This window comes from Kogia breviceps, chromosome 14 (genome assembly GCF_026419965.1).
Source record: "Kogia breviceps isolate mKogBre1 chromosome 14, mKogBre1 haplotype 1, whole genome shotgun sequence".
Taxonomy (NCBI): domain Eukaryota; kingdom Metazoa; phylum Chordata; class Mammalia; order Artiodactyla; family Physeteridae; genus Kogia; species Kogia breviceps.
The window spans coordinates 7,615,218-7,637,292 of NC_081323.1; the positions used below are offsets into that span (position 1 = coordinate 7,615,218).

Here is a 22,075-nt window from a genome sequence, read left to right on the forward strand (position 1 = left end):
ACCACTGCGCCACCAGGGAAGCCCTCCTATTCTTTTTGTGTCCAGTGTTCAAATTTAGTTTACTATATTGAATGAGATGATCTTGGTTATTAAAATTCTTCTAAAGATTCCATATATGGAACCTAGCTTTAGACTATTCGTTTACTTTTCTAAAGGAATGAATAAACTCATAAAGAGTGCTCAGACACCTAGCTGCAATCTCCTGCCATTGGTTTTCAAGTCAGTTGCATGACATTCACTTTGGTTTCCTTCACATCCATTTCTTAGTCTTTTCCTTACTAGCAACTTCCATGTTTCTTATTTTCAGAGCATCGGGTAAAGAGTAGTTCAAGAAAATATCTAAAAGAAGCAGTCTTGCAGTAGTAACTCAAAGCATTTAGCTAGTCCTGTTACTAATATTAAAATTACGAGGACTGGATCTAGAGACCTGCATTAGCATCGTAAAGATTAAGCAGAGAAAGGCATAGGTCTGAACCTCTTGCTTTTCCTGGTACTAGCAGGGCAACCTTGAGTAGATTACACATTCCCTGTAAGCCTAAATCCTTCACCTGTAAAATGAGGACAATGACGGTACATCTTAAAGGTTTGAGACTGAATTCAAACCCAGATTTGACCATTATGCTATATATTTAGTCAAGTAGTGTGGTTAATCATAGAAACAGATGTGGGTGTCTCGTCTGTGTGACCTTGGTAAATTATTTCATCTCTCTGTGCCTTAATTTTACCAATGCTAGAGAGGCCCTTTCAAACTGGCCAGAGACAATGGAAGTGGTGACTCCTCTCACTTAACAATCATTCCACTAATATTGACTCAACGGTACTATAGTAACTGTAGCGGGGGCAGAACATCCCAGAAGCAGTCTCTGCGGGTGATGCGTGATTCAACACACTTTCTCTTCCATACAACATCCTGATGAAAGGGACCAGCATTCTGGGTTCACTGCACCCGTGTTGGTATTAGTAACAGGACCATAGCATGGACGTTGGGACCACAGCCAGGAGTTCAGATTCTGCTTGGTGGTTGACCATTTCTGTGATTCTGGACAACTTCTGACTTCTTTGATCTTGAGTCTCCTGAAACTTTAAATGAAGCTAACAACATGTGCCTTAGAGAGACCCAGAAAGATGATGAATGCAGAAAATCTAGCATGGCACTTCAGAATCTTCACTCTCCCTTCAAAGAGAGTAATACCAACGATTAAATGTTATTCCAAGAGTTAAATTAAGAGTTAAGAAAATGCCAAGCTCAATTCCAGGTTCATCTTGCTCGGCCATATGACCTTGAACAAGCCATGTCACTGTTCTGACCCTTACTCTGTTCATCTGTAAAATGGCGTCACAAGTAGTAACTAATTCCCCTGTACACGTATATAATGTTTTGCCTAGTGGCAACTATTATTAAGTGTCCTACTATTATTAAATCCTAATGGCACTAGCTATTATTAAGTGTCCTACTACTGTTAGGTCCAAATTCAGTATATTGATTCATAGAGCTCACAATAATTTCTATCAATATTTCTACACTTCTACGTCCAAATTACAACCCAACACACTGACATGGTAATTAGACGGCATTATGCTTCCACAGAAAAAACTTTATTTGGCTGTAGGGCCAAAACCTACAAAAATACTGTTCAATAGCTTTTGGAAACAAACCTTTACAAAACCAGCTCAAAGAGACAAGATTCTCTCTCTCCTTCCCTGCATTCTATTATTGTCCTAAACAAAGGACTTGGGTGATACAAATTAAATGGTTCACCAAGACCTTGGGTCTGAAATATTGGATGTAATTTTGCTACGTAAGAATGAACATCAACACTTGTAAAATGGCACAGAAAATTGGAAGTGAACAAATTATCAGGATATACTGAAATTCCAAATCAGTTTCATTTGTTCTGAAAATCTGACCCAACTTTCTTCTCCCCTTTGTCCAGTCCAACCACAGTCTCTCACTGACGGAGCTGCCATGCTTACGTATTTAAGCATAGAATCCAAATACCATCTTTCTCTCTTGACAAACTAGAGCTGTTGTTCCCTTGATAAACTTAATATGATATGTAAAAAGGCCACTTAATCCTCCAATTTATGACCATGAGATGTTGCTGAAAACCTGAGCTCTCAATGCTCCTAATTAAAACATTAATAGTGATCACTAAAGGAAAATATATTTCATTAGAATTGTGAGGATGTCTTACAGCGTTTTTGGCAAAGCCATAATGATTATGTTAAGGTGCAGAAAGTCACGTGGCCTAGCTTCCTCTCCTGCAAAAGAAAATATACAGTGAAAGTCATATGTGATGACTTTACATACGAATGAACATAATCTGTCGCTCTCCCAAGTTCCAAGAGATACGGGAAAGAAAAGGTCAGCGATGTTACTGGACCATGTCTTTCAGGATGAGACAATACATGAGGATATGCCCTTGTCATGCAGAGAATGAATTTCAATATATTTAAAGTAAAATGAGTTCACTAAAAAAAAAGTCTTATCTTCCAACTGCTGTCCTCCATCTCTGCCCAATTTGGGTCGTCATATGATTTTTATTGCACTACAAAAGGTATGAATGTGCATAAACAAACAAATGGATAGATAAATAAATTTAAAAGCATAAAATTTAAGAAGCAAATGACCACCCACCTCACTTTACGTCCAGTGTTGCACTTCTTAGAGGAAAGCACAGTTACTTTCCAAGAGTTATGACCAGAACTATTCCATCCTTCATCTACTCCCATGCAGAAATACTCATGTGCACACATCTGTGCCAAAATCCCTCTTTTTTTCTGCCACTTGCTTTTTTGCACACTTCACAAAATATCAGGATAATTCCACATTGTAGATTCCACACTGCAGCTTAAAAATATGATTTCTGAGGGGCCAGAGCCTCGGAGAAGTCATGACATTGCTCCTGGCTTTAGTTTCCCCATCAGCAAAATACAGGGATCAAACGAGTTCATATCAAATCTCTTGGCACCATGAATGTCTAATCATTCTGGTCCTTTTCTCTCCCCTCTGGTTTCAAAACTTGAATTGATATTATTCTTTTTATATGTTACCCCTTAAATTTAATATAATCTTCACTTGCATGCCTAGATCACAGAATAGTGAGAAATATTCTTTTAATTACCCTGATATTCTCCTTGTTGGTCGTTTCTCCAACTAACATGCCAATGCCTTTCTCCGCTTGAACCTTTACAAGATAAAATGAAAATCTGCTCATTTCTAACTCCACATGCCTAAATGCCCATCTAAAAATCACGATTACAAATTCCCTAGAATGCATGACCATAACTGGTGGGGAGCTGACCCCTTCTTTAATATGAGAGAAATTAGTCTAACAAAATGATTTTTTCATCTTTGAAAGATCCAACTTCATCTATCTCTGAATAATAAGCTTCAAAGTTAAACACCAGTAAAATGTCCAATCTGCTTCACTCACACTTTATCCTGTATCCATCTCTCTCAAACAGATTTAACTTAAGAAATTTATTTCTGTATGATACAGAACTTTTTTAATCCCATGTGTAAAACTGTCAATCTCATTAAAAGGTAGTCCGGCAGCCTGGGGAAATGTACTTCTTTCTAAATCTTTAATCAATCTTGAAACATCTGCCAGTCAGCATGTCTTCTGGAACTCCATTTATGTTACAAATGTTCTCCAGAAATTCACAGTTGCCCAATGAAATGGACAGTTTTAAAGAAAAATCAGATTGTCTCCTCTCCATGAGTGGGCTACGTCCCTTTCAGGATTAAAGTAGACTCAAATCCGCAGACAAAAGCCTATTCCTTCCCTCTGGCTACAAGAAGCTATAATCAGAATTCTCCTTTTATGACAGTGTAAACAAGTACTCAGGAAAAAGAACTGCCATCAGGCCTTTCGAGGAAGAAAAGCTAAAGTAATATGCATATAAATCTTGTCTACTGTTTATTTGGAGTTTCTTCCTCCCAGAGAAAACCACGCTTGATATTAATAATTTACCAAGTCCAAATTCAATGTAATGAACCAGTGGAGGTATTTTCCTAATTCATTCATTAGATGAGTCTGTTGAAGAGACCGGTGCATTTTAACAACATAAGAATTGAAATGGGACTTCCCTGGTGGCATAGTGGTTAAGAATCCGCCTGCCACCGCAGGGGACACGGGTGCAAGCCCTGGTCCGGGAAGATCCCACATGCCGCGGAGCAACTAAGCCCGTGCGCCACAACTACTGAGCCTGCACTCTAGAGCCCGCAAGCCACAACTACTGAGCCCAAGTGCTGCAACTACTGAAGCCCACGTGCCTAGAGCCCGTGCTCCGCAACAAGAGAAGCCACCGCAATGAGAAGCCTGTGCACCGCAACAAAGAGTAGCCCCCGCTCGCCGCAACTAGAGAAAGCCCGCGCGCAGCAACGAAGACCCAATGCAGCCAAAAATTAATTAATTAATTATTTTTTTTTAAAGAAATGAAATGAGCCCTCGAACTTTCATTTTTTGAAAAGTAAACTAAAGAAACATTTTGGTGTTGTTTTTTTGTATTTATTTATTTTTGCTGTGCTGGGTCTTCGTTTCGTGCGAGGGCTTTCTCTAGTTGTGGCGAGCGGGGGCCGCTCTTCATCGCGGTGCGCGGGCCTCTCACTATCACGGCCTCTCTTGTAGCGGAGCACAGGGTCCAGACGCACAGGCTCAGTAGTTGTAGCTCACGGGCCTAGCTGCTCTGCAGCATGCGGGGTCCTCCCGGACCAGGGCTCGAACCCATGTCACCTGCATTGGCAGGCGGATTCTCAACCACTGCGCCCCCAGGGAAGCCCACCATTTTGGTTTTGAGAACACTGGGTAAAATACAGGGAGAAACCATGAGCCCGCAAATCAAGCAAAACACATTCTTGCAAAAGGTCTTGGCTCCCTCTCGGGAAGGCCGAGCTAAGGCTGCAGGTTTGCAGTTACAAATCAAGCTGCTGCAATTGGGTTTAGCAGAAAGCAGATTCTAAGAAGGAAATTTGCATTCAGAACGTTTAATGGGAAGGGCTGTGGAAGCAACACCTAGGAGGTCGTCAAGGATGCAGGTCAGCTGTGATGCACTCTCAGCAATGCACCCGTCTCCACCCAGGAAACTGGGAGCCTGCCGAGTTGCCCCACACTGGGGCAGTCAGTGAGCGTAGGCTGTGCCCCAGGAAAGGGGCTTGGCTTTGGTCAGGTAGCTCTCTTCAGCATCAGCACGGGGCATGGCTTCAGGCTGTCTGTCTACAACACTCAGCACTCCCAGTCGGGCGATGGGAGCCTTCAGTCCCGGAAGAGACGGGTGGAGATCTGGGAGCACACGACAATGCCACTACACTGGTCTGGCCCAATCCCAGCCAACCTTTCCACAGTTAGGCAATGGATGCTGAAACGGCAAGCCCAGTGAGAAAAAAATCTCCATGATGTTGCTGGTGAAAGAACTAGGGTCCTGCTAAGGTATCTAACTGGAATGTTGAAGGAGACTTGGATAAAAGCATGGGACATCCAGCCCCTTCCCAGAAGGCCTGCTGATCAATAAGGCACAACAATAAAGTTAAGAGCTGGGAGAAATTCTTTAATTCACTCAGTCATTCATTCAACAAATACTTATTGAACCCTTACTGTAAGAAAAAGCAAGAAGCAAGACAAGAACAAGCTGTACCCTTGTGGGGCTCACAGACTAATGAGGGTAAAGCCATCAAAACAACCTGTTCAGTCACATACTTTAAAACAGCCATGAGTGTTAAGAAGAAATTAAGGCAGCACTGTCCGACAGAATTCTCAAAAATGACGGAAATATTCTGTATCTGTGCTGCCCGACACGGTAGCCACTAACAAAATGTCACCAGTGAGCACTTGAAACTGGCGAGTGTCATTAAGGAACTGAAGTTTTTAAATTTTATCTGATTTCAATTAATTTAAATTTAAAGATCCACATGTGGCGACTGGCTTTTCCCAGCATTTAGGTGTGGGATGGGGCTGGGAAAAGCACCATCAATAACATCCCAGCTGAGCTTTTCAGGATGAGAAAGAAGTAGAGCAAGTAAGAGGAAGAATTTTCTGATCAGTGAAAATACATGTGTAATGGCAGTAACAGAGGAAAGAGAGCTTGGCCACTGGAGGAACTAAAGTAGGTAAGTTTGGCTTGAGTACTGACTTGGGGCTCAATGATCTGAGAACTGATTTGGGTGGGAAGGGATACGGCAGGGTCTAGATCACGCAGAGTGTCTTCAGTACATTGCAGAATATTTATGTGTAAGGAGACGGCATTAGAGGTTTTTTTGTTTTGTTTTGTTTTGTTTTTTAAATTCAGCCTTCTTTATTACATGTCAGAAAGCTTTTTTTTTGTTTGTTTTAAACGCTTGGCTTATTTATTTATTTATTTATTTATTTTTGGCTGTGTTGGGTCTTCATTTCTGTGCGAGGGCTTTCTCTAGTTGTGGCAAGCGGGAGCCACTCTTCATCACGGTGCGCGGGCCTCTCACTATCGTGGCCTCTCTTGTTGCGGAGCACAGGCTCCAGACGTGCAAGCTCAGTAGTTGTGGCTCACGGGCCTAGTTGCTCCGCGGCATGTGGGATCTTCCCAGACCAGGGCTCGAACCTGTGTCCCCTGCATTGGCAGGCAGGATCTCAACCACTGCGCCACCGGGGAAGCCCCCTAGAGAGTTTTAAAGTAGAGGTAGGCTAGGATTGGATTGGATTACTAGGTAATCAGTTTGCTGTAAGCAGGATAAACTTGGGGAGTGGAGGACTGAGCCAAGGAACATCCTTGCAGGAGAATATCCTTCCAAAGTTAGACACACACACACACACACTCTCAGAGCTGAAACACACCCCAAGTGAGGATTGGCAGAAACAAATATTTCTGGACATTCTCGGGGGAATGTACAACCTCTTTGAAGGAAAACTAGATCTATTTATCAAAATCCTAAATATACACAAATTTGTAAGAGCAACTTCCTTTTTAGAATTTATCTTAGAAGAGTATAGTATCATGTATGCATAAGTGCATGCACAAGGATGTTTACTGCTTCATTGTTTAATTAGCAAAAATTAGAAACTATATTAACATGTCCATTATTAGCGTGAGCGAATTACAGAAATCATGGAACAGCCAAATAAGTGAATATTGGGTATCTATAAAATTTTCTGAAAAGTGCTACAACATAAGTTAAAAAGAACAGGGACAGAGTATATGACAGTACTTAATAATATGATTTGCAAAGTAAATTATACACACACAAAAACACATGCATTTTAATATATGCCTATACATATATATAGGCATATACATATCTCCATACAAATATACAAGAATCTGCCTAGAATCGCCTGGAAATGGAGACAAGTCTGGCGTAGGAGGGAACTTCCCTCTTCATTCTATCTTTTTTTGCCTTGTTTCCTTTACCATGTATACGTAATGTAAAACACTAGTAAATTAAAAAGACTTCATATATGCAAAAGCCATCTTTCACTGTAGGTAGTGTGGGCCTGTTTCTCCTTCCTTCCTCTTTCTTCCTTCCTTCCTTTCTTTCTTGTCAGAAATTCAACACTGCCTTTTGAAATCCAAAGTAAATCATAAAAAATAATTTTTTTTCAAGTTATCTGTTCTTGTTTTGTGGTCTGACACAAGTCATAGCAGCACAGTGGCATCCAAAGTCTTCTCTGCTATTTTCCACTCAGGTGGCCTATAGCAGGGCACTGCAGAGACCAACTGGGGACTAAATGGGATATTGTGTGTGTTTGGGCATGCTCTTCACATCCACAATCACGCTTCTGGCTCAGAGGGAGACAGGTGGGAAGAGAGGGAGGTCAGACATTTTTATCTCCATCTTGCCACAGTGGAAGCTGAGGTGTGAGAAGTTCAGTGACACGCTTTGGTCACAGCAGAGAGCCAGCAGCAGGACAGGGGAAAAAATCAGGCCACTCTTATTCCAGCCAGGTTTCTCGTCTCCACATGTGTGTCCCGTGCCAAGGAGTGCAGTTTGGAGACTGCAAAAGGGCTACCAACAAACATCACCCAATAGAATTCCTCAAAACTCCTGGAATTTCTTGGGATTTATGAATATATGTACTTGTGAGATGCTAGGGCTACTGTCTGTTTCATAACTGAATATGCAAAATGTTATTTCAGGAGTTTAATCCTTTACTTAAATGTTTATTGAGCATTTACTATGTGCAGAGACGGTAGTCTATCATCCCTCCTCCAAGTTGGACCCACCTGAAGCATCTTACAAGATTGAGTGAGTTAATAAATATATTGATTGGGCAACATTAGTTACTATGCATTTATTTGATTCAATAAACATATTTCTTTACCCAATACATGTTGAGCAAATTTTCAGTTTTATCATTTTAACTTCAGAATAAAAATAACAAAAACAGCCACAGTTAACATATGATTTATCATATCTTCTAGGTCAAAGATTTTGACACAGCATTTCCCAGGAAGGTGCTGTTCTAAGAAAACAAATCATCCTTTATGTGTTTCTAAATCCTTACTTAATAACTACTTTTTAAATTGTGTAAATGTCATTCCTAAAAGAAAAAAGACTGCAAAACTGAAAAGATTCTAATTATAAAATTGCCAAGAACTCAGCATTATGCTTGAGAAAATCTATGTGCAAAACAGATTCACTTTTCACCTACTGGATTAGCAGAATCTTGAAACAGCTCTCAAAGCACACTTTTGCAAAATGGGAGGAAAGCGGTGGGTTTGTAGATTTCTGGGAACATCCTCCAAGGCAACTTTGATAAAATTTTACATGTGAATATGCTTTGGACAATACGTCAACTTCTAGGAATCTATTCACCAATATGCTCATCGTGGGATGAGATGAGGGGGGGTTTGCAGCACTGTCTGTAACAGGGAAAAAGGAATTACTCAGACGCTCCACAAGACAGAAGCAGCCTAAACTCAAACTTAGGCGCTGCCACGTGTGACTTGCACAAAAATTTAACATTACAGTTAACTCAGTCTTTTGATCTGTAAAATGGACATAAAAACTCCTACTTCCTGAACATATTTAATAGTAAGTAAAAGGAAGAAAGGAAAGAAGGAAGAATGGATAAATAAGCAAGCAAATACAGCAAATATACCCGTACACTGGAATTCTATCTGATTATTGAAAACAATGACATGTTGCTAAATAAGAAAAGCACGGCTCAGATGAGTATGTAATTATATATATCATGTACACACATACATTCATGCACACACACAAAAAACTTTTTATACATAGACTCTTCTGGAATAAACTATTCACAGTGGTTGCTTCTGGGGAAGGAAACTAGACAATTCCTAGGGACAAGGATGAAAAGAATCTTACTGTTCAATGTAGAAACTTTGTACCTTTGAATTTTGTACCAAGTATACACATTATACCTATTCCAAAAAACATCAAATAAAACTTAATTTTAAGGGGGCCAACTCAAACCTCGAGGGTTAATTGCTGCATTCCCTGGTAATGAATTTGCAGATTACATACCAGTAGCAATTATGAGACATCTTAGAACATCCCACCACTCAAAAATAGACTATACAACAAAATCAGGTGGGACATAGGCACAGTCTTCTCCCTGTTTTCTTACATGTGAATGTCTCGTTCCATTACTCTGACCTGCAGTAAAATCATTTATTCACTCAATCAGCCAATATTGAGCATTTACCGCAGGCCAAGAGCTGGGGATACAGCAGTGAATAAGATAGCCAAGGTCGGGCTTCCCTGGTGGCACAGTGGTTGAGAGTCCGCCTGCCGATGCAGGGGACGCGGGTTCGTGCCCCGGTCCGGGAAGATCCCACATGCCGCGGAGCAACTTAGGCCGCTGAGCCGTGGCCACTGAGCCTGTGCGTCGGGAGCCGGTGCTCCTCAACGGGAGAGGCCACAACGGTGAGAGGCCCCTGTACTGCCAAAAAAAAAAAAAAAAAAACACCAAAAAAAAAAAAAGATAGCCAAGGTCTTTGGTCTCACAGAACTTACAGCCTAGTGGGAGAAGACATACCCTACAAAGAAATAAATTAAGAAAAAAATGTATCTGGCACAAAAATAAGAACAATGTTCTAGAGGGATGCGAGGGGAAAACTTTGGATGTGATGATCCATATAGGCTGGCCTCAGGCAGGAAATATAAAGCTAACATCTGGATACCAAGAGGCGGCCAGAAGAAAATCAGAGAAAAATCATCCATCAGTGAAGAAGATGGATCAAATGGACTAAGACGTCTCCTGGGGCCTTGTTCCTTTCAAACCACACTTCAAACAACATTTCCCACCTGAATTAATGGATGTTGAAGACCTGACTAGTTTCACAACATCTAGGTTTGGGGTCACTGTTGGTGAAATACAACCCAGGCTCAAAAAGTGGTTCTTTGGCAAATGAGCTAAAATACCTGCTATTGGTAAATGGAAAGCTGGCAATCTGAAGAAATTGTTCATATGAAAAGTCAATGAACTCTTTCACTAGGGGATTCAAAGAGGTATGATTTCTTAAAGTTTTTTTAGAAATAATTTTCTTTTATTAAGTTAATGTGTGGTATTAAGATAATAAAATGCATTTTAAGACTATAGCGCTTTCCTGAATAGTGTAACTTGTAGTCAGTAAAAGCCTTGAACTCAAGCTAGTGTTTTAAATCCATTTGAGTTAGTAGTTCATTCATAAGATAGGCTAACTTCTCTTTCTATTAACCACTAAAGTATTCATTGTATAAATGAATTAAGGGAAGATAAAATAAAAACTTAGGCAAATTGAGACAAGTTTGTGGGTTTGGGGGAGTTGGGGGTGGGAAGGGACACACACACCCATAGTCCTATCAGACAGAAGTTCCTTAGAGGACGGTATTGAGTACATGGGGTATCTTTTCTTAGAACCCAATTTTTAATATATTTGTATGAAACCAAGCCATACGGCAGCTACAAGTAAAGCATTTTTCACGAAACCCACTTAAACAGATAAGTGCAATCACCCTGCGTTTCCCAAACTTCAGTCACGCACAGCCCACCATTTGGATTTGTGCTGTATCTGAGGTCCACCACCTACCCCAACAGGTTTTGCTGCTTCTTTGTATCACTTGCACTATGTGTTAATTATCTATTTTAAAACTTCGCTTTTTAAATTAAATAAATTTATTTAAAGAGGAAACTATATATTCTTATCTTAAATGGAAAACTAGTATCACTTGAAGGTAAAATGTAATACAATATAATGTTAACGAATACAATAAAATATGATAGTTTTGAAGACTCTGCACCTAAGTATGGTTTTCTAGGAAAAGGCCTCCTAGCCTTGAGCTGAGTTAAATAAGAAGTAGCATTTTTTCTCATTTTATGATTCAGTGTTGTTTACTGCCCTAAGATGGTCTCTCAAGACATGATTCTCACATTTGGGGAAGACATCTAGAGTTAAGAAGCAAAAATATGATGGTCAATCTTTAATCAAAGGTCTGCCATTTTTGTCTAACATATCCAACTATGTATTTTCTAATACAGTGTTTCATCAGTGGCTCCTAAATAAACCCGATGTTATAAAAATGAATCGCTAAAGTTAACGGCAAGAGGAAAGCACGATGCTACCTGCCGTTCATTACCAAAGCCGTGACTCTTCTGCTGAGATACGAGTGAATTAATTTCTACCAGTTTATGGTTCTTACAGACAACAGACAACAAATATCACCTCAATCTCTTAACAATAAAAAATAAAAATCAACATTACAGACCTTCATGAAGTTTCTACTGTGAGTCAGCACAGGATTAAGAGTTTGATATCTTTTATGAGAAGCATATTATTATCCTCATTTTGGTACACGAGGAAGCTACATTTCGGAAAGAGTAAGCGATTTCCCCAAGGCCACAAAGTCAGTAAGTGGCCAAGTTGAGATCCAAACTGAAGTGTGAGTCCCAAATGTACGCTACGTCCACCAAGGAAAAAAAATAATGCACCAATTCAATTATGAATGAAAGAAGGAAGGGAGGGAGGGAAGAGGAAGGAAGGAAAGAAAGAAAGAGAGAGAGAGAAAGTATCCCAGCAAGATGTGTAGTAGTTATTGTCAAGACTATTCTAAAAATGCACCAATTCAACGAAGGAAGGAAGGAAGGAAGGAAGGGAAGGAGGGAGGGAGGGAAGGAGGGAGGGAGGGAGGGAAGGAGGGAGATAGGGAAGGAGGGAGGGAGGGAGGGTCCCAGCTAGACTTGTAGTAGTTATAGTCAAGACTATTTGAAAATTCATATTGAAAGCAAAGGACCTAAAATACCTAAAACAATTTTGAAAAAGAAAAATAAAGTGGGAGGAACCAGTTTACCTATTTCAAGACACTGTACAGCTACACATGTCGACATATATAGACACATCACTATACAATGGAGGCACACAAAGCAATGGAAGAGAGTAGAGGACCTGGGAATAGATACACACAAATATGCTCAATGGAGAAAAGACGGGCTTTTCAACAAATGGTCCTGGAGCAGTTGGACCTCCACAGGCGGAAAATGAACCTACACCTAAAATGCACACTGTATATAAAAACTGACTCAAAATGGATCATGGACATAAATGTAAAAGGTAAAACTATAAAATATTTCTAGTAGGAAAGAAAAAAAGTAGGAAAAAATAGTTGGGATCTTGGGCTGGACAAAGCATTAGTACCAAAAGGGAAAAAAACCTGATAAACTGGACTCCATCAAACTTAAAAATTTCTGCCCTGTGATAGACCTTGTTAAAAGGATTAAAATAATAAGCTACATACTGAGAGAAAATGTTTGCAAACCGCATGTCTGAAAAGGATTACTATCTAGAACACACAAAGAACTCTCAAAACTCAACAGTTAAAAGCAAACAACCCAATTAGAAAATGGGCAAAAGACATGACTAGGCATTTTACCAAAATGTATGTACAGATGGCCAATCAGAACACGAAAACATGTTCAGCATCACAAGGAGATGTCAATCATCATCTCATCATCACAAGAAGATATCAATATACACACATCAGAACATCTAAACCAAAACTGACACCAAAAGCTGGGGGGCAACACCAAATGCTGGCAAGGATGCAGAGAAACTAGATCACTCATGCGTTGCTGGTGTGAATGTAAAATAGTACAACCACTGTGAAAAACAGCCTGGCGGTTTCCTGAAAAACTAAACATGCACCTACCAATACAACACAGCAATTGTACTCCTGGGCATTTTCCTAGAGGTATGAAAACTTACCTTTGCACAGAAACCCAGACCCAAATGTTTATATCAGCCTATACATAACAGCCTAAAACTGGAAACCACCCCCAAACGTCCTTCAATGGACAAATGGCTAAACAAACTATGGCACATCCGTATCACAGAATACAACTTAGCAATAAAAAGGAATGAAACTTTGATACCCACAATGCCGAAGGCAACCACGACAATTCCAGAGAATTATGCTGAGTTAAAAAAAAAAAAAAATCCCAAAACATTACACACTGTATGGTTCCATTTATATAATATTTTTGAAATGATAAAACTATAAAAATGGAAAACAGATTTGCGGTTGTCGGGGCTTTAGGGTTGTGGGAAGGCGGAGAAGAAGAGGCAGCTATAAAAGAACAACACGAAGGACCCTGTCACGAGGGAATGCTTTGTATCTTGATGGTACCAACATCAGTATCCTGGTTGTGATACTAGGGATTTGAAGGATGCTACTATTGGGAGAAACTGGGTAAAGGGCATGAGAAATCTCTCTGTATTATTTCTTACACCTCATGTAAACCTACTATTACCTAAAATCTAAAAATTTAATTTAAAAAAATGAGACAGTGGTTCTTAACCTTTTTTGGAAATTGTGGAGGGCGGGAGCTGACAGGGTTTGGGACACAGAAGTCCTGATCTCTCTAAGAATCTCAGAAAAGCTATGAAGTCACCTGAGAACAATCATATGCATCTTATCCATAACACAGTACACACAGCTAACATTTATGTTCTCTGAGACCCAGGGCATCAACAGAGGCTTAGAACACTAATAAAATAAATATAGCCCCCCAACTGCTCCGAAAAAAATCAGCTGCCAGATACTCATCCAAAATGTAGGCATCTGCATTCCAGAAAGAAGCTATTTTAACTTCAACATTCACATATATCTGTGGCATTTCTAAACTCCCAATTTCATTTTGAATTTCACAGAAACAGGGGTTTGCAGGAGGGAGGCATCCTAATCTCTTCCTGGCTTGGAATCCCCCAAAATTTTATTTCTACCCAACTGGGATCAAATTCCTAGAGGGAGAGGAAAATCAAATTTCCCCTTCCTTGTTTCATGAAAATGAAACTGGAGATACCCGCGGATGTCTTTTCGCTTCAATATTCGACCCATTACTCATACTAATTCATCCTTAACTAGAGTGGATATATTAATCTCATGTTAACAATACCATTCCAAAAATAGACTGTCAATTCCTTGAGGATGTTGACTGTATCTGTCTTATTTAAGGTGGCTTTCCCTAAGCTTCTGAAAACGAGTATTCACTCAATAAACATTTGATGCATGATAAAATAAATGAAATCAAATATATCCCAAAGGAAAACTAAATTCTTAAAATACCAAAGATAATGATCCACAAAAATTACAACGCTGCTTAAAAAATAAATATTTCTAGCCATCTAATGAATATCATAAAAAAATACATTGGCAGATGTGGGGAAAATCATCACAAAAGTAATTTGGTTTATGCCTACACACAAAATCACTAAACTGGCCATTCTTTGCTTAAATCAGTTTGGGGGATGATTAAAGGCTGACTTTATACATAATCAATCATACCATCCACAAGGATCACTGAATAAAGATGACTAAAATACCAGCTGGAAAGCACTTCCAACATGGAAACCAGGGAAGCTGATTCAAATGTAGCTAAAATACTGAGTACTCTCAGGCAATACTTAGCAAGTGTATTCAGTCTAACTGACCATAAATTTTACTACTGGAAGTTAGCCTCAGACTCTCTTTTCCTTGAGGAAGGAAAAGGATGCTTCATGAATCTTACTGAATGGTTGTATGTGTTTGTGTGCATGTGTGTGTACATACACTCATGTACTGATGATATATGATGAATTTATTCAATTCCTATGATTTTGATGTTATGAATATAACTTTGCCACAATATCATTAAAAATGAACAGATCCCTGATCATCTATAAATCCAAAACCCTAAAGGAAATATGAAACCTCTTTGGCATTCTGGGTCAAGTGAGACAGAGAAACAAAGGAGTGAGAAAATATTTCTGCCTAAAATTTGAGGATGAGCGCTATTGCAGTGAAAGAGATGAAAATAACAGCCATGTAGGCACCATCATCCTCTAACAGCACTAGTAGCAGAGAGAGCAGTCAGAAACATTCATTGGGTTTCCACTGTGTCAAGCATTGTGTTAAGCCTTTTATGAGAATCCTCTATTAGGTGGGTATTATGAGTCTCCCTATTACTACAGAAGACTGAGGCTTATAAATGCTAAATGACTCACCAAAAGTCACATAACCAGTTGCTGAATTGGGATTTTAACAGTCTCGTGTCAGAGCGTATGCTCTTTTTTTTTGTTTCTTTTGTTTTTTTTTTTTTTTTTTTTTTTTTTTTTTTTTTTTTTTGTGGTACACGGGCCTCTCACTGTTGTGGCCTCTCCCTTTGCGGAGCGCAGGCTCCGGACGCGCAGGCTCAGTGGCCATGGCTCACGGGCCCAGCCGCTCCGCAGCACGTGGGATCCTCCCAGACCGGGGCACGAACCTGTGTCCCCTGCATTGGCAGGCGGACTCTCAACCACTGCGCCACCAGGGAAGCCCCAGAGCGTATGCTCTTAAACCAGTAGGTAGTGATGGATTCATTCATTCAGTAAATCTTCATCGAGTGCTTCTCCATGCTGGAAACTGTTCCAGGCACTGGGGTTCAGCCCTCATGGAGTTTCACATACCATTTGGGAGATACAGGCAATCGACAAGTAAAACATACAAACTGGGTGCTCGCTTCGGCAGCACATATACTAAAAACATACAAACTGGTAAGTGAGGGGGTGATAAGTGTAGAGAGAGAAAAAACAAAGGGATATAGAGGGAGAAGGAGGGAAGAGATAAAATAGGGTGGCTGGAAGGCCTCAAGGAGGAGGTGGCATTTGCGGAAAGGCTGAAGAAGGTGAGGAGCCATCCAGGAAGAGATGACGTGGGGAAACAGCATTCCAAGCAGAGGGAACAGCAAGAGAAAAGATTCTGAGTCAGGGGACTTCCCTGGTGGCGCAGTGGTTAAGAATCTGCCTGCCAATGCAGGGGACACAGGTTCGATCCCTGGTCCGGGAAGATTCCCACATGCCGCAGAGCAACTAAGCCCCTGCGCCACAACTACTGAGCCCGCGTGCCACAACTACTGAACCCACGAGCCACAACTACTGAAGCCCGCGTGCCTAGAGCCTGTGCTCCGCAACAAGAGAAGCCACCGCAATGAGAGGCCCACGCACCGCAGAGAGGCATGGCCCCCGCTCGCCGCAACTAGAGAGAGCCCGCGCGCAGCAACGAAGACCCGATGCAGCCAAAGATAAATCAATAAATAAAAGATTCTGAGTCAGCACAGGGCCTCGGAGGCCGCTGTAAGGCTATAACTCTTGGTGGTCTGAGCAGTGAGGGAGATAAATTAGGAGGCTATTATTCTACAATATTGGGGGGCTTGGGCCAGGGCGGCAGTGGCAGATGATATGAGAGGTAGTCGGATTATAGACATGTTTCCCAAACAGAGCTTACAAGACCTCCCGATGGACTGGTTGTGGGGTTGTGACAAGGAGGGAGTGAGAAGGGGGGCTGAGTTTTTATTGTTTGCTGCTTGCTTGCTTGACTGATTTTTACCAGGGCAACTGAAATACTGCGACCTCTAGTGGCTGAGATGCAGACTCCAGGAGAAGCAGGTGTGGATGAAAAAAATCAGGGGTGGCTGGACATGTTGAGACCAGGAGACGTCCAGATGAGGATGTAGGCTAGACGAGAGAAGAGGTCCTTGGTACATAAGAGCATAGAGATGCTATTGAAAGTCGGGTAATCGAGGGGGACTGCATGGAGATAAAGTGAACAGGTGTGAGTTTAAACTCTGAGACTTGCAGGGTTGACAGGCCATGGCAATTACTGATTGGGAAATCCTCTCCGTTGCAAAGGAAGAAACCAAGTGAGGGCAGTTATATGATGCCATCTAAGCCACGTGGTAGGTTAATGATGTGCAAATTGCCTAGTTCACCGTTCCTCTAAGAATACATTTTTTAGTGCCTCTTGTGGATTTGACAGATAATTGTAGACACACCCCTCCCCAGCCCTCAAAACAACAACATCGACATTATCCTGAAAAAGTATGGCACCCAGGGCCCAGCTTGACACCTCCATGAACCAATGGATGACAAAGCCGGAGAATAAAGATGTGAAGATACTGAGACTTTTGAGTTAAATGAATTGAATTTCTTTAAGCTTTTTGATGTTTATAGAAAAAAGCAAGTCTACAAATATTTGATTGTTTAATCACTTAAGCTGCTTAGTATCTCCACTAAAGGTGACCACTTATTTGCAGCCCATCTGAATGGGGATGGTCTTAGACTATTTCATGCCCCACTGAAAAATCACTTACATGTATATAATTTGTAAAAAACTGCATCCAATGAAAATGTTCAAGAGCTGCACAAACATTTATGCCTTTGGACTCATCTAGATAGAAAGATTTTTAAAAATCAATCATTCTTATATCCTTCCACCAATCCTAACTCATCTCTGATTACACCAAAGAAATAATGAAATCAGAATCAATGCTGTATGCTTTCACTGCATTTTCACAAATATTATCTTATCCAATGCTCACAGCATCATTAAATAGTGTTCATTGTACAGATAAGAAAACTGAGGCCAAGAGAGGTCAAGGGTCAGAGAGCTAATGAGTAATAGAAAGAAGATCTGTTCTCTTTTCTTCTCTTATCAAATCGGAGGGGTCATTCCCTGGCACACCAGCTGCTTACGATGAAATGTTGTTTTCTTGTTTAATTATAAACCCTCCCAAACATGGTTCTAATCCACAGACACTTGTCTGAATTCCATTAATAAAACCACCACGTCATGTTAGTTCCTCAAGGGGCTTACGAATTGCAAAGTCAGGCCTTCACTCTGTAGTTCAATCCATGTTCAATGTGCACTAACTGAGCGCCTACTGTGTACCTAATGCAAAGCCCTCCGACTCTGTGAGACCTCCAGACGCTGCTTGCCGTTCTAGGCTATCTGAGCCTAGATTAATACCATTAACATTTCTTACTTTGGACGGAGGGTTGCTGTGCCATTTTCCTGAAGCATTCCTCTTGACGCCTCCATTATAAAACTTTAGTTTGCAGTGCTTTCTGACAATTATGTAATCAGCCTCTTCAGTTTATATATATAAATTATATCATTAGGACACTTTGTGAAAATTAATGGGTGATAAAATCAAACTGAACAAATAAAACCAGATTTTGTTGATTATATTTTTGACCTTTTCTCTCCCTGAGCAATAACCATCATTCAATAAATATTCTAAAATCTATGTGAGTGTTAACACAGGCACAATGAATAAATCCTGAGAAAGTACACTTCTGGTCGGCATCCAAGATCCTGTAAAATATAAAGGGATGCAAAGTAAACTATATTTCCTTTCCTTCTGCTTCAAATATCTGTCCGTAAACATTGGCACACATGGGACTATATAGTGTCAGTAATATTACAGAAGAAAGTCTCAATTACTATAAACTAGAAAGTTATGGTAACTAGTCTTTCAAATAAATCACCATGTGTCACAATTTGGCATAAACTCTGCTCCTTATGAATAATTCACATTTTGTGCATTAATAATTCATGTCCTCGTTCTATTGGAATGCTCTCCAGCACAGAATGGATGTCTCTTATCAATTTCCTCAGTTGACATGATGGAGTAAATCTAAAATTAGAATGGTGTTTTCTAATGCTCCTTTTAACACTGTAACACTCGGCTGGCCCATAAGGTTATAAAAAATATAAAGTTCCTCTTATTTCTTGCCCTTTGCATGAAAGTCACTATGTTATGTACCCTAACAATAGTTGGTCCCCTTGATGAGAATATTTGCACAGCAAAAAAGAAAACCAAGGAAACTAAGGGTTGATAGGGATTGGTTAGTTCTGTCACATTTCTCCCTAATTATATATTTCTATATTCACTATAACATGGGGCCTAGTTGCTAAAACATGGTAACCAGCAGGGAAAGAAAAAAAGAAAGAGAGAGAGAGAAAGAAAGGGAGGGAGGGAGGAAGAAAAGGACCAAAACAAATCAGGTGAGAGTTTTTAATAATTACAGATGTTTCCCATCAGCAGGTTTTCCTCCCTAACTGTTTAGCTCTGTGAAATTGCCTTTCAGTTTTCAGTAAAATTATCTGGTACATAAAAAAGTCCAAAGACCAAATAAGAGAAAGGTGCCAATGACATATATTTGTGGAGAAAGATGTTCAATTTATTACTATTAACTCTAGCCCCACTGTGGCCATTCTTCATCATTACTGACATTATTTTTTCAGACATTAGGAAAGTAAACTTTTCTCCCCAAACTCCCTCGCCCCAAAGCACACAATAAACAAAAACAGCAACAGCACTTGACACAAGGCAAAGAGACATGAGGTCGTCTGAAATTAAAAAAAAAAAAAAAAAATCATTCCAGTATCCTCCACCCCTCTCAAGAATTCCTTTGCCATCCCTCAAGCCCAAAGAGAAGAAGAATGAGTTCTCTTAAGTCCATCAATGAAGAGCAAAGGGGAAAAGGGCAAAAGAGAGGGGGTTTCAAGAGAGGAACCATCCCTGGGCCAACATCCGGTCCCCGGTCCCCGACAAGTAGCCTCGGGTTCATTCATTCTTCCTTTTAGTACATATTTAGGGAGGGAGCACTTGCTCTGTGCCAGGTATTATGTTCCGCCCTAAATAGTCCTCCAGCGGGCATCCGGTGTGTATTCCAGCAATGAATTCCCTACCCAGGCTCAGGACGACGGAACCTACCCACACCGCCTTGGCCAGCACCTGGGCCAGGGGTGGGTCACTGCCCAGGACCCGGAGTCTGAAAAGACTTCTCCCTGGGGTCAGAGGGTCCCTGACCTTGTTCACACTCGGAGCGTCTGCCCCTCCTCAATCAGTCCATCCATGCCCCGGAAAAGTTAAGTTGGCGGCGAGTGGAAAGAGGGCCACCGGGGGCATCCGGCGGGCTCAGCAACCCCGCCCCCGGGTTGCTGAGCTCTAACTCCCATGGCTACCGAGAAATATTTATTTCCAGTAGACGGGCTCCAGTGGCTACTGAAGCCGACCACGGGGCCACCAGCAGAAGGCCAAGTCATCCGAGAGATAAAGATAGATCCATTACATACCTAGACCCGGCCTTACAGTGGCAGCCCCAGGAGATGTGGGTTTAGGCTGAGAAACCACAGCGCAATTCTCCGGCGCGCTGCCGGGAATCTCCTTCCACCCTCCAGGGATGCTGGCTAAGGATAAAGACAATTGAGCCGGTGAACGGGAGGCGGGGGAAAAAAAAGAAAAAAGGATCGATCCTTACCCCTAGGCGTCTGCTCCGGATCCTCACGTACCCTTGCTTCACTATGTCGTTAAAATTGGAAGCCATCCCGGACGGCCAGTGACAACCCCCCTCCTCACCCAAGCGCACGCACCCTAAGTGGCTTTGGGGAGGGCTGAGGCCAGGGTCAAGAGAAGGCTTTGGGGTGGGGGAGAAGAAAGTTGACAAGGTGAAGCGGCTACGGCTGCGGCCCGGCGTGGCTTCACAAGGCGCACATCACTTTCTGTCCCCCCAAAACCTGAAAGTGGGCGGCCGGTTTGCAGCCACTTTGGGGGAGCGCGGAGAGCGCAGCGCCGAGAGGCGAGGCTGGAGCGCCGGCGTCAGCTGACTCATCAGCCAGCCTGCCAGGAGGAGGAGCGGCGGCTGCTCAGGGATCCAGCCCAGCCGATTCCCGGGGCCCAGGAGGAGAAGGAGGAGGAGGAGGAAGAAGAGAAGGAGGGGGTGGGGGGGATGGCGGAGGGCGAGGAGGAGGAGCCGCACGGGGCCGGCGCCCGGCGGAGGCCACCCGCAGGCGGACACACTTGGACGCGCTCACCCTCCTCCTCCCCTCCTCTCCCGCCCACCTCGCCCGACCCTCCTCCGGGACCCAGAGCTTGCCCCTGCCTGCCCCGCACCTCGCCCACACCCGCCAAGATAACGCTCGGTCTCTTCTGGCTCTGGGCTTATTTTAGACGGAGAGGGAATTTCACTTTTTTCCCAGACGCCGCCTACCCCGCCTCTCCCTTCAGCCTCATCTTTGCCCTGAGAAGGGCTGGCTTTTGCCTCTGTTGTGCATGTGTCTGAGGAGCGGTGTTGCCATGGTTTGCCTTGACCTTGGCATATGAGGGGAGGGATACTGCCCTGGCTTAAGCTGCATGCTTCCTCGGGTTTCCTTGGCATCCTGGACCCAGCCCTTGCCTTGATATCATTTTCCTTGTTTGAGCTTGTCTTTCCCGCCGGATTGTGAGTTTCCCAGGGGCTCACCCTTGGCCTCATTAGTACGTGTACCAACAAAGCCTGGCCCAGAGCAGGTGCCAAATAAATCCTTAGTGTCAGGCACCCTCTAAGCCCTTAGCTTGGACTCATTTAAACTCCCCTGTACTTTATGAGGTACCCACCCCCCTTATGTGAATACCGGGACCACATTTATGCCTCCCTAGCCTGGCAATAGAACTCATGTTCATAGCCATTGCAGGATGCTGCCTATAAAATCCGATAAAAGGGAGACCGGATTTCACATTCACCTGCGCCTGGCTGCACCACCTTCCTGAAACATGTTTGAGTTGATAAGGGCTATCATTTATTGGCACCAGGCATTAGGCATTGTGCTAATCCTGTTAAAGGAGTAATGAGATAGGTACTATGACCCACATTTTATAGAAACTGAAGCTCAGAGGAATTAAGAGATTTGCCCCAGGTCTCACGGGAAAGGTGTGTGTGACACCAGCTCTGGTAAACACTGGGCGGTAAACCCTGTCCTATACAGTGTTGTCATGGGGGAAGGGGGGGTTACTAGGTGGTTTCCAAGGCAGATCTGTCTAAT

General features: G+C 42.1%; 1 protein-coding gene across 1 annotated transcript in view; it reads right to left on the bottom strand.

Moving 5' to 3' along the window:
• DOK5 (docking protein 5) overlaps positions 1 to 21,097 on the bottom strand; it is a 154,132-nt gene extending 133,035 nt beyond the window's left edge. Inside the window, exon 1 of the mRNA XM_059038964.2 lies at positions 20,536 to 21,097. Coding sequence (XP_058894947.1) covers positions 20,536 to 20,601 — 66 coding nt within the window. The 5' untranslated portion in view covers positions 20,602 to 21,097. The remainder of the gene's footprint in view (positions 1 to 20,535) is intronic.
• Between the last annotated feature and the right edge of the window lie 978 nt (positions 21,098 to 22,075).